General features: G+C 38.7%; 1 protein-coding gene across 1 annotated transcript in view; it reads right to left on the bottom strand.

Moving 5' to 3' along the window:
• The window catches only part of PPP1R21 (protein phosphatase 1 regulatory subunit 21), a 51,794-nt gene extending 38,624 nt beyond the window's left edge, over positions 1–13,170 (bottom strand). The window contains exons 1-3 of the mRNA XM_036224497.1: positions 12,948–13,170; positions 4,338–4,406; positions 1,513–1,659 (exon numbers count right to left, since the gene is read on the bottom strand). Of these exons, the coding sequence (XP_036080390.1) occupies positions 1,513–1,659; positions 4,338–4,406; positions 12,948–13,004 (273 nt within the window). The 5' untranslated portion in view covers positions 13,005–13,170. The remainder of the gene's footprint in view (positions 1–1,512; positions 1,660–4,337; positions 4,407–12,947) is intronic.
• Positions 13,171–13,923: the final 753 nt, after the last annotated feature.

Here is a 13,923-nt window from a genome sequence, read left to right as displayed (position 1 = left end):
CATGGAATACAAGAACTGACACTATTCAAAGGACAGCCTAACAATGAAACTGTGTTCAGACATCAGTCACCACCTTTCTCTGCTTTTCTTATGCTCTCACTCCTCACTTCGAATGAAGTTACTTACTAATCCAATGTGAACTAATGATTAGAAAGCCCTCTGAAAATAGACTAGCTATATTTTTAAAAAAGAAATTAAATATCCATCCTGTTTGGGACATAAGAGGTACAAAAGAGCACTGCTGAATGACATAATCTGGGTCTTTGGTGCTTCCGAACTTGGAAAAGTTCAATTAACAAGAATTCAGAAGTGCTCCCCTCACACCTCTGCTACAACAGCCCTGGGAGGGGGCCTCGCTAAGCTGAGGGAACACAAGTGAAGTATAGAGAGCTGTTCCTTCCTCAAGAGTCTTTCTGAATTTCCAGAGCACATGTATTTTGAGATAGTTTTCCAAGTGATTCTAATATATATCTGTTTTGCCTTCTCAGTTCCCATTCGAAAATTACCACTCTAGAGAATTCTTCCATGTAGAGGAAATGCATATGGAAAGGTACTAACATATAATTATGTCAACTGTGCATCACATGGCAAACACAGTCCTGGGTACTTTTACATAATTCCAAGATCACAACAAAAATGAGAGTATCATCCCCATTTTTCTGAAAGAGAAACAGAGGTTGCAAGGCTAAAAAAAAAAAAAAAAAAAAAAGCCTGAAGTCATAGAACTATAAATGGCAGACAAATAATTCAAGGCTGAGCTTTAGTTCAAAGCCTGTACTTGTCCTTCCACACTGTGCTACTACTGAATTACTGTAGGTCTTCTTCCCTCCTACCATTCTATTATTACTGTCTCAAATTTATACATGTTCTACACACACATACACACACAACTTAAAGAATCAATCACTAGCCTTAACTCTCAAAAAAAAAAAAAGCAACTTCTTAATCACCAAATATTCAAAATTATCAGATTATCCATCTTAGAGCAGTAAGAATCTTGTCTCACTATATAAACCATAGGGGAAAAGCTTAATTTCTACATCTTTGGACAAGAATACCAAAATAGCCTCATAAGAATAAGCAATAAGAAAAAATATCTGCAGTGAACTTAAAAGACTAAAGTATATAGTTGCTACTTTCACATGAACAGTGACACTTTGACAGTATTTTTCATTTTACTTGCCCTACCTTGAGTTAATGGCAATTTGGTATTAACTGAAAGGCATCAATAATTCTGACCAATCTCAGATATTCCTTTCAGTTTCTCAGCCACTAAATTAAATAAGTAAATGTTTATTCCCAATAAATTCTTCTAAACTCACACTTATAGGAAAATGTCTCTAATATTTAGTACATATTAAGAGCAAATATCTGGTTTCTTGACCCAAAATCTAGGTGTAATAATGGAACATTAGAGAATTTGGAGATGAGATCTTCTGTTGCAACCATGATGGCCTAGAGATGTCTGTACCTAACGACAAGTTCATACTAACTTGCTCTTATTTGACCTACCTTATTTTTCTTGCCTCGGGGTTCACTTAGAGCCAGTTCATCTTGAAGCAGTTCTACTCTCTTGGCAAGCTGCAGATTTCGAAATGTCAAACTGTCCATTTCCTGCTGTAATTTTCTCAATGATTGATCCTTCATTTTTAGCTGTTCCTACATCAAAGTAAAAACAGACCGTTCTTTGTAATTTAGCATGAAGGTTTAAAAATAATGAAAAAATTCTTTTTGTTTCACCAAAATATAATCAACACCAATTGCTTTAGGGAATGCAAGTTGTATGTTTATTATTTTAGTTCCTATGTTTTTAGCTTTATTTTATGATACAATCATTTTTGACCAAACCAAGTAAATTTCAAAATAAAATGTAGATCAGTTTAGTATATACTAAATTGATAGTCATCAACTTACAGTAAAATATCCACAACGACACATTGTTATATAACGCTGTTATATATGAGTTTGGCAGTGAAAAGACAGAAAGCCTGAGGCTACAATTTTATAAACTTGAATTTTTAAAGAGAATCTCACAATTTTGATGCCCTTCAGTAAACAAGAACAGAAATACAATCGTACTCATTTTTTTTCTATAAATCCTCCCTGAATTTTAAGTCAGTTGAAATGAAGTCTTTTTTAATTTTACTTTGAACTATTCTGATTTGTCAAAGATAAAAATCATTGTTATCCAAACCCAAGAATATTTTCAGCTGCTGTTCTACAACAATTCACTTTAAAGTTAAGTGAAAATATACACAAAATCTCAAATCTAAACAACACATCTTGTGCCAACCATTCTGTACTGTTTATACTATAATGGGATAAAGAAAATAGGAGTCTTGCAAAATATCTAGTGTCACTATTTTTAATAAAATATTATTCTAACTATATTTTACTTAGGACTTTCTGACAACTTTGTGTTCACTGGTAATCAAACACTAACGGCGATATACTACTGTATATTTAAAGAACCAAACTTTTATTACTTTCACTGAAAAACAACTATAAAGCTAAGAAGAGGTCAAGTTTAAATGAATAGGTGATTTAAGTATACTAAAACAGCAAACCTAAAAACCATCAGCTGGTGTCTGCAGTCTACTGACATCATTTACATGTTGAAAACAGGACTAGAGGGATAGAATAATGTTTCCATTAAGCAGAAAGACACTTTTCTTTTCTACTATTTGTTTGTAAGCCCTTAATATTTACCTGAAGTTCAATGGCAAACTTAGGCTCACCCCATGTCCCAATTATCATATACTTCAAATTAAAGAAATTCAAATGAACGAATGCTTACTGTATCCAACAACCCAATAAAGAGGCAAACCCAATATAATCAAAAGCCTACTGTAACAGAAGACATCTTAACATTCCTATTGAGCAAACCGGCAAATTGTCATTCTTACTATAATTATAACAACCACTGCAATGAATAGAAAAACAAAAAATAATTGCTTTACATCCTTATTATTAGCTAATCACCCGCTGACTAATGCTCCAACTCAATTAACCAATTAGTTTCAGGAGACATCCATCCCAATCTCTCTGTAAACCCTAGTTTCTACAATGGGGATGACAATGTTATCTGCCTTCACTGAGTTGCTATGTAAGCTGAGATCATGGATGTAATGTGCTTATTTAGGACAATGCCTGACAGTTAGTGAGTGCTCAATAAATAGAGCTGTCACCATCACCAATGTCACCACCATCAGAGTTACTCAAACATAACCAGCAACAGGGGGGTATGATATACCAGAGTGGGGTACAAAGACAAGCTAGGAAGTACTTTGCCCAGGAATAGGTTTTAAACATCATTAAGAGAAATAATGATCATTCCTTTAATAATTTAGGCAGAATAATAAGTTGACTAACACATCTTGACTATAAAGCTTATTTTTCATTATCTTGGTTTAAGCACAGAAAGCTTTGGAAGTATGGGCAAGGTGTCCTGAACTATCTCTGCCCCGAGACTGTAGAACAGCACCCGAGGAGAGAGCACTCCCAAGAGGCAGATTTCTCTAGTAAAAGGTCCAACATTGGCTAAGTAAAACCACCTGCTTCTGAGTGGAACTACCCAGCATACACACACTGGTTGGGGACAACTCTAGAAAGAGATAAGGGTATAGGGAATCCTAATCCCTTTGGTGTAAAGAAGGAGCACGGGAGAGAGTGCAAGAATGAGACAAGCAGTATATTTACTGAGAATTGGCCAAGAAGGAATCCATATCCTAGAATTAATTTATCAAATTCAATATATCACTAAGCAATATTTATTGCCTAGTAGAACGAGGGAGAAACAAATGCCTACATATTTCTCTCCTTAGTTAACAAAAATGCTGATGATAAAATGCATCACTCAGAGTCTCCTGATTAACACAGGTTATTACTATTAAATAGCTCAACCCAAAAGCAAGATTAATGGACTAAATGATTCACACTTTCAAATCCATTTATTAGGAGACAACCATCTGCTGAATGCTGGAGATAGAAACATGAATATGATATTGCCCTCCTCAGAATGCTGTCTACTGATTTAAACAGATAGGAAGCCCCATTAATTCAGATGAATTTAGCTAAATAAAGGCCTTGAAGTATAAGAAAAATGCATTAGATAGTCAAATACATTTTTGTAACTTTTAGCTCAGGAAATCAAAGTACATCATATTCATACTGAAGCAAGTAAAAAAGTTAAACACAAAAAATATATTACTCATTCCTATACCTAATGAATCAGTGTCAGAATTAGGACTTTAACCCAAACAACCAGCCAAATCTCCCGCTTTGAGCATTACCACTCACTCACTTAACCCTCACAATACAACTATCTTGTTGCATACCTTTAAAGCAGCAGAATTTGCCTGTTCATCCACAACACCTTTTTTCAGGACCTGATTCTGTGCCCGAAGCTAAAATAGAGTAAGCGATAATTAATTTTTAATACAAAGCAATCACTTAAAACAAGAAAATCACTTAACGTTACAGGAATCGTTATGCTGCGTAATTATCTTCTCACATATAGATTTAAAAAATATTAGCCTGGAAGAGGATAGTAAGTATTATCATTCTGCCATTTTACAGATATGGAGAGTGCCTGGGCTGCCAATAGCATAAAACTAATCTGTGGCAAACTGGTACTAAAATCAAAGTCTCTCAACTTCCAGGACATGGTGCATTCTATGAAACCAAATCACCTCCCTAAATAAAAACTACTATTTTCCTTGAAATTCTAGCACGCCATTTATCTCTAAAATACATATAATTGGACCGATAATAGAATAAGAATTCAACAGAAAATCAAAATGTAGGTTATCAACATACCCAGCAAGACACTGGGCCTAATATTAGTCATGTAAATGTCATCATGAATGGAAGACTTGTTTTCAGGCATCAGCTGAGGCAGTGTACAAAAGCAACTAAGAAGCAGGCTGAATTTAGAAATTAATATTAACAGCAGCTAACTTCTGAATGCTCATTATATACTAAGCACTGTTCTAAGAGCTTTACATGTATTATCTCATTAATGTGTATAACTCTTATGAAGTACTATCTTATCTCTATTTTACTGATGAGCAAACTGAGGTATAGAGAAGTGATAACGCTCAGATTCAGACTCCAGAGTCAATTTTGACTCCAGAGTCATAATGCCATTAGACAATACTACCTACTATTTTATAAAGCTACATTTAAATGAGAAAAAGAGTGAGTTGGGGTGGGTAGGGGAAGTTTTTGAAGAGGTAGGACTTGATTATTTTTCATAGCTAATTTTTAAATTGAGGTATAGCTTTATTTTATGTAGACAAATCAAAAATTATATAGCTTGATGAATTTTTATCTGTGTATGCATCTATATAACCATCACTGGCAGGGCTTTGAAAGATAAAACTTGAGTAGTAAGTAATCCACTTCTGCAATAAGAGGAAAGTTCTCAGCAAGGAAAACACAGAGCACAGAAGTATAAATATACCGATTCAATGTAGCTAAAGCAAAAGGTTTACAGACTAATAACCTGAGGGTTCAGACCATTAAAGACCAGGTTCTTCTCTGAGAAACTAAACAAATGGAATGATTTTATTGAAGAGCTTAAAAAAAAAACTAAGTCTGCATAGCTCAGATCTGTCTCCTGAGAACAGAAATGACCTTCTTCTGTGCCAAAAGAGCAGGAACATTTGAATATTAAAACTTAAACTGGGTATCTGAAATGCAACAGAAAATTTAGCTAAGATTTTTTATGAAGAAAAGCAGAATACTACAAGATATTCAGTTTAAATGAGTGACTCAAAAGATGAGCTTCTTCTATTTCTAGGTTAAAGATTACAGTTTACTAACTTTATTAAGAAGACCCAAATCTTATTCTGCCATTCACTAGAAATATAAACTTGGGAAATTCACTTAACCCTCTGAGTCTCAGTTATATAGTCTATAAAATGAGTAAATACATCTCCCCTATCTTCCTTCTTCTGAGGTGGTTGTGAAAACCAGATAAGAAACCTATGTCAAAGCACTTCCTAGATCATAAAGTGCTCTACAAATTAGAATAGAATATAAGGGAGAACAGATATATTTATTATAGTTTGCCAGTGTAAGGCATTGAGCTAAATGATATAGGGAGGAGAAAGAAATAAAAGTGGTCCCTATTTTCAAAGACCTTACAGTTTAAAAGGGAAGATAAAAAGGTAACTAGCAATCCTAGTATTTTCACTCAAAAAGAAAAAAAGCAGTACAGACATTAAATTCTCTAGAACGAGGAGTGGCAAACTAAGGCCCATGGGTCAAAATGGCCTGCAACCAATTTTAAAGTTTTATTAGAACAAAACCACACTCATTATTTATGTATTATCTATGGTTGCTTTTGAGCTACCATAACAGAGACAAGTAATTTCAACAAAACCATATGGCCCCAAGCCTAAAATATTTACTATTAGGCTCTTTACAGAAAAAGTTTGGGAAGCTCTGCTCTAGAAGTTAAGAAATATCACTTTAATGTTGACTTATATCATGTAGTATTTTACTTTTTAAGTAATATCAACATACTCTTGGATAACGTGCTACCAAAGTAACAATTAATAAACACTTTTAAACCCATCTAGCCAAAAGATAGCAATACTACTTGGATATTTAGGTTTCATTTCATGCCCCTATTCTAACTTTGATCTATGGTCTCTTACATGTCTTCTTTGTGGGGTATTTAGGAGCTCCTAATGCTGCTTCAAGGTTTAAGGATGAAACTTGAACTTGGCTAATTTTCTGTAGAACCAGAACTACAATTAAAAAAAAAAAAAAAGGGAGAATCATGGTTCTGAGGTCTGGTGTGGACACTGGAATAACAGCACAGAATAATCTATGACTCCCAGTACCTTAAAAAGAAAAAAAGAGGAAGAACCTCACCTTTCATTTCTAGAGCAAACTCAAACAAAAAATGTTCAAATTACTGTTGTTTGGAATTTGATAACAAGAAATGATTTGGATTTTCCTTTGGAAAATACTTTTTGCTACAGTAACAATTCAAAAACAGTATGAATGAAATTGCTTAATATGAAGTGCAGCTTTTAGAATATTTATCTAAAATGCCTTTCTAATGTTTAGTAGGTAGAAAAGGATAATGGTGATAAACCACATATTCCATTGCCATGTTAAGTACACTTTGTCGCATTTGGTATTTTCCTGCATTTCAGTATCACTACTGCCACACTTCTGCATTACTGAACCAGCAGCTTGTCAAATGCTGATGCTGCTATGATCAGTCTGGTCTTTCAGAATCTGTCTCCTCACCAGCATTCACCAAGAGAGGAGAGACAAATGCCCATTGTTTCTGTTTTAGAAATAGATACACCATCATCAAATGGTTCCTAATGCCGTTAGGAGATAAGTGTGGAGGCTCCAATGCACACAGAGGTAACTGAAAAACAAATGCCCTGAAGTCTCCATTGGGACAGGAAAACTCTCCAGAAGATGATGCTGTCTACTTCCAGCAGCTGTGCACCAAACTACTCCATTTCCTTCAGCAGAGGAACAGTGCCTCTGAATCCCACGCTGAAGCCCTCTTAGTCCATTTACACCTTATTTTCCATTGTCCTGTAACTTTCTTATTAGCTTTACCTTTACTCTGAAAGCACAGCCCTTCCTCATTTTGACCAATCAAATCCCAGCTGTTTAGTCTACTTCCTACCTCTATCCTACTTCCTCCATAAATTTTCCCTAACTACTCCCTGTGGTCTCCCTATGGTCTACAGTGAGCTTGCCCCTCAGTTCCCTGGCATTTACCAGTATAGTACAAGACATCTCTTATTAAACTGGTTTTAATTTTACTTTTTAAAGTAGTAAATTTTACTTTTACTAATTTATATATGATTTACGATTAACTTATGAGTTCTCTGCTCATCTCCCACTTGCAAACTAAACTATCCTTCTCAGTAGAGACTACGGTATAACTCCTATATCTCCTGCCTACAATGAAAGATCAATGCTATGGATAGAGAAGGCACTCAATAAATTTTTAGATAATCAGATTAAATACTGTATACAAAAGGTGTTTCAACATAATGCATTATACAACTGTAAGAGACTGTCATTACTTTAACAGTCCCTAAGACCCTTCTCCAAATGCTTTGAATCTCATGGTCCTACTGGACTCTAAGCATCCTCAAAAGCCCTGAGCCTAACTCTCTAATGACCTGTGTCCTGACCTGTTCTATGCAACTTTGGTTCAGGAACAGCTCAGTCTCAGTGAGGCTGTTTCTCTAGGGACAGAGAGTGGCAGAAAGCCAACTATGATCTCTCTCATGTCACTTTGACAATCTGTGGTAGGATAATTGGTCCAAGATTAAGGATTTACAACCTTCAATCATAAACTGTTAGAAGAGTTTGTGGGGAAAGCAATGAATCCTCTATGAACATTTTCTCATCTAATTCTCAACAATCTCCTGTGTTACAACCATTCTTACATAGATATTTTCCTGCAATGGACATTTTGATATTTGTACGTTTTACAACCCTATAAAACAAGTGTTTAAACATACAGCTTTTCTTCATTACAAAGTAATGTGTGCAACAGACAACCTAAAGCAAATCCCTAACCTAGGCCTCACCAAAACCCTGATTTGCAGCTTCAGAATACTGAAGTTATCTGCAGGCCCTAGCTGCAGTATCTCTGGCCTGTATGATCCCTAAAACTCATCCAAGATCTAATATTTTAAGTATTCCAAAGTGCTGGGAATATCACTTAGTCTTTCTCTCTCTCTACTTACTTGTTTCTCTCCCTGGAGGGGGATAAAGTATCTTTAGGCTATGTGTTCTACCCATTAGTGGCTGAGATTATTTTGTCACTGAGGCAGGAAAAAAAAAAACCCCTCTCCTCTCAGATCTGCCCTCAAATGGAACCATTTCTCCTGTTCCTACTCCTCTGCAGGGAAGCTCATTGGGACAAAACCCCCAACCCCCAGTCTAGCTGCCCCATCAGTGGCTTGGATGGGGAAGTCAGGTGAATTAAAGAGGAAGACTGGGTTACTCCTTGTCTTTCTAGGGCCTTGCTACTCTAAGTGTGGTCTGTGGATAACTGCAACAGCATCACCTGGGAGCAGAATCTGAGGCCCTACCCAACCAACCGAACCAGAATCTGCGGTTTCACAAGGTCTTCTGTGAGTCACATAGACATTCATGTTTGTGATGCACTGATCTAGGAGCTAAGCTAACAGAGCAGTGAACAAGCTACATGTGCTTATTTAAATTTAAATTACTTTAAATTAAATAAAATCTAAAATTGAGTTCCTCAGTGGTGCTAGTCACATTTCAAGTGCTCAGTAGCCCTACATGTTAGTGGTTACCCTACTGGACAGCACAGATACAGAGCATTTTCACTCTCATGGAAAATTCCATGGGATAGCACTGAACACAAAGTTATTTTCCAATCCAACTTCAGCAGTCAACCCTATACATCAGGGTGAAAAAAAGCTGATACTTGATTTTCATCCAACCCAGCTCCTGAATCTGTTTCTCTTAGGAGGGAGCAGTTAATCAGGTTTCCAGGCCCTACTATCTGGAAAGTAAACACATGGAATCACAACCGGCCCTTTCCCAGGATGAGTAGTTCTATACTAAGAGTATAATCTGAAATGTTCCCAAAGGCAATATCCTTCATAACTAAAAGAAGCATCAATTGCAAAGTAAACTGTTAAGAGAAATAAAGGGTGTCTGATTTTCCCATTGGTTTTTATCACTTTGAAAAGAGTTTTTAAAAGATTATTTTTGAGCAAAAGCTACAATACTGATATCATTCCTTGAGCAACCATTCTCAGACTCTGATGTGCATCCGAATCACTGTAGAGGTTTGTTACAACATAGATTGCTGGTTCTGACCGCCAGTTTCAGATTCAGCAAGTCTATAGTGGACCCCAAAATGTATATTTCTAACATGTTTCCAGATGTTAATGATGCTGATCTAGAGGTCACGTTTTGAGAATCACTGACTCAGGGTAACACAAATACTGGAAAGACAGAACTTGAAACGTGCTTACACATATAGTACCAGGAGCCCCTGCAAAGAAAGCAGGCAGAAATCAAATGAGGCAAGACTGAGTGCACTTAGCTTCCCTTCTCTATAATGAGCTATACCAGAGCATAAGAAGAAAAGCAGGCAATGGATGAAACACCAAATAAGAAATGGTTTTTGATTCTTCATCTTCAGTGTACCAAGGCCCTAAACAGCTTTCCCTTACATCTCAGAGAGGTAGCCTCCATCTATTACCTATTAAATTCATAAACCTCTAAACACATCAGCTTCTACATATCTTTCCCTTTCCCCAAACTCCATTAAACTTGAAATTTTAAAAGCTTCCAATGATCTCCTAACTGCAATTTAAAAGGATGTGTTCTGAAATTTCCATCACATTGCCACTAAAAGGATGAAAAATGGTCTGGACCAAAAGGGGAAAAAAAACTCAACTCTGGCAGACCTGTAGGTCTCTTTAGCATCTCCTCCTCCTCTTGTCGCATCCTTCCCACAAGTGTCCCCCAAAGAGTCTATCTAAAATGTTCTTCCCTAATTAACTCTTAAAGTTCCACTATTTTCTTTATGGGAATTTTTCCAAAAGCTCTGGACTTTGTCCTGACTTTTAGGTAGTCCATCTACACCAGAAATTTTCAGCAATTACTCCAATATCATCCCAAGCTACTAAGCAAGTAAGATAGCTTTAATATGCATTCCAACTCCAAAATTCTATGATTGCATCTATCCTTTAATCCACCCCTTCGCTTCAAATTGATTTGCTTTCCTGCCCACCCTCCTCTGTCAGTGTCACTCATGTTCCATCATCTCAGAAATTCAGGGTCAACTCTTAGCCTTGTCTCACTCATCATGTCCTGCAGAATGAATAAAACACAAAGATGGGTACCCCGTGCATTCCTTTTATCTGTCTTAAGTTTAATGCTATGCAGAAAGCAAGTACTCAGAAAAGAAGCTAAACGTCTTTTTTAACCATGATCTAGGCCCCTTCTCCATCTCAACTATCACTACATTTAATCCTATATTACTCTCCCTGAAACTGTACCAACAAACTACAATCTGGTCTTCTTTTCACCAATCTTCCCCAGTACAATCCATTCTCCAAATTCATCAATTTCCCTCCCAAAAGTACTGTCATTCCCGTTTAAAAAACTGTCTCTCCATTACTCAAAAGATAAAGTTCAAACATCTTACTTGACATCCACAACTCTTCATGATCAGGTCCAATTTACCTCTCCAACCATATTCCACCACTCTCTGCCATGTATCTTAATATGCTTTCAAAACGTCAGCAATCATAGCCTGCTCACTTTGCTTAGAATGCTTCCATCCCTCCCTCCTTTCTACTTTTGTACTCCCCACAGTAACTTCTACCATCACCCTCCATGTCTTCTGTGCTCCCACTGAACTATCACTTGTCACACTGCATCATAATTCTGTACAATGTTTGACCATTCTATTAAAGGGATCTCCTTAAGTTGGAACTCCATCTCACTCAACCAACTCTAGAGGACTATTCGCAGGGGGCACCTAAGTGTTGAATGGAACAGCTTACATGTGCAAAAGGATAAAATCTTTCAAATTTTTTATTACTCTGAGAGGTTATCCACTTATTTCAGCAAACATTTTTGGAACTCTTTTGCCATTTGGAATTGCCTTCTGAGTTTGTTTACTCTTTGGAGAAGAAAATCAGTCCCCTTACTTTATACTTATGAAACGTTTTCAAGCCAAAATAGTAGAGCCAACTTTGTGTAGTACTGCCATTCTCTACCCATCCCACTTCATCATAAGGGTTTGTTTCAAACAACTTCTGGTCCCTTTCAAACAAGAAAATATTCCTTCAAAGGATGAAAACTTATCACTGGCATTGTGCCATAGACTCAAGACAATTTCAAATAGAAATGAATACGTTTAGCCAATGGGAGCACTGCTGGAATAAGTGTAGTATCGCAACAGGCTCTCATTTGATGGTGAAAAGACTAGTATGGTTAGGCACAGGTTTTATTTTTCAAAGGACATTTCATTTCACCATGCTGAATATTAAAGTTGTAAGAAAAAAATTTCTCTCGGTTTCTCCAAATTGTAAAAAGGGAGCTGTTTTCCCATTGTCTCCATAAATGCCAACATCACTGAAAACTAAACGACTGTTGACTCGACTTCTAAAGATGTAAGATTCTGCTTTTATAACTTCATTAGAATATTCTTACGGCAGAAGCACCCTACCCAGAAGCAGCACCGCCCTTTTCCAAGGAAAGAATTCCATCATTTAAAAGACTGATGGCATAAATACGACAAAGGGACAGGTCCCTATTTTCCTTAATTCAGCATGTATTGAACACCTGCTGGGGCCTCTGTCTCACTCCAGGTGACTGAAGAAATGGAAAGAGAAAAGGACACAGCCCTAGTACTCAAGCTTTCAAAATCATTTCCAGACAACACCTTGCTAAATCACTGAATATATTCATAACCATCCATGCCTGGTGAAGCAGTTTACACGCATGACTCTATTTACCCTCCGGGAAGGAATGGGAGCAGATAAATTTCTTTATCCCCTTAACATCCCTGTGGGAAGGTGAAAAGCTTGCTCTTCCCCATCACTGGGCTGGGAAAACTGAGGAAGCAGCAGACGAGGGGTGGGCCTCACCTTTCCCTTCCCCTCCCAGCCAGCACCAGAGATAGAAGCCAGATTTCTGACATCCCAGTCCCACGCCCGCTAGTTCAGTGAGAAGGAAGAACCAAACTCTTGCTCCTTCCCTCAGCGGACTCAGACACCGCCCTGGCCCATCTCCTGGGAGCTGCAGGTGGAGGCATGGTAATGGTGGACACAGGCGGCGGAGAGAGGAGGGGTGCGCTCACGTGGCCCCTCTGCAATACCCCACAGTCCCGACAAGTCAAGGCAACCCGAGGCCTCAGGGCCGGGGACCCCGTAATCCCCACCGACAACGGGTACCTTCGAGTACTCCTGAGCCAGCTTCTGGTACTTCCCCTGCAACTCTGCCGAGGCCATGGCCTCCCCCGCCCCGTCCAGGCCAGGCTGCCCAGGCCGCTCAGCCCCGCCCCCCGCCCCCAACCCCAGACAAGCTCCAGGGTACGGCTCCGCCAGCGCCTGGCCGCTTCGCCACCGCCGTCGCGCCTCCTCCTCCACTTCCGGGTTCGCCCAGTGGGAGGAAGGCGGAGTGGGACCAGGGCGGGGAAATTACCGGGGGCGGAGCTGACGTCTTAACGTCAGCGCCCCACCCACGGCCCCCGAGCACGTCCGTGCGCAGCCTCTCTGGGGCGCCTGGGCTCTTCCTCCGGGACCAGGGGGCGCCATCTTACGTGGTTCAAGATGGCGACCTAGGAAGGAAAAGGAGAGAATCACAAGGGGAAGACAATGATGAGAGTCCACAGAATGGGCGGGGGACTAGGGAGAGGAGCGGTGGTTGCGAAGAGCGGAGGCCCGGAAGAAGTAACAGTCTAAGCGTACCAAGAATTCTGGCTGACCCCCCCTCCCCTCCCCGCTGGTTCCCAGGGCAACCGTCTGGACCTCGATGGTTACATCTTTCAGAACACTGACAGAGAGAAAGACTACTAATTCCGCTGTCTCGTTATCTGGGTGTGGTAGCATGCCCTGCACAGTAAACTCTCAGACCACCTCCAAATTTATAATGCTTGCTGCTGCCACCTTCCCCTGCTCCACATTAAACAAACCTTTATTGTCTTATATTTTGACATTGAGGTTTCTTTGTATCTTTTATCTACCCACTCCATCTGCCTACCCCTTCTCCCTTTCGCAGACCACAACAGAGCCTTAGGTAAAAAGCCGTGGGGAAAATACCAGGAATGACGCCGGCCACACATGCAGATCATGCAGATAGGGTGCACGTTAATGACAAATACATGGAGAACTAAGACAAAAAAGAGTCGGTCTGAGATATTTTAGGCCA

The sequence above is a fragment of the Rousettus aegyptiacus genome, unplaced genomic scaffold (genome assembly GCF_014176215.1).
Source record: "Rousettus aegyptiacus isolate mRouAeg1 unplaced genomic scaffold, mRouAeg1.p scaffold_m13_p_7, whole genome shotgun sequence".
NCBI lineage: Eukaryota > Metazoa > Chordata > Mammalia > Chiroptera > Pteropodidae > Rousettus > Rousettus aegyptiacus.
Note: the sequence above shows the minus strand (reverse complement) of the source record. Positions and strands in the feature narration are given on the sequence as shown.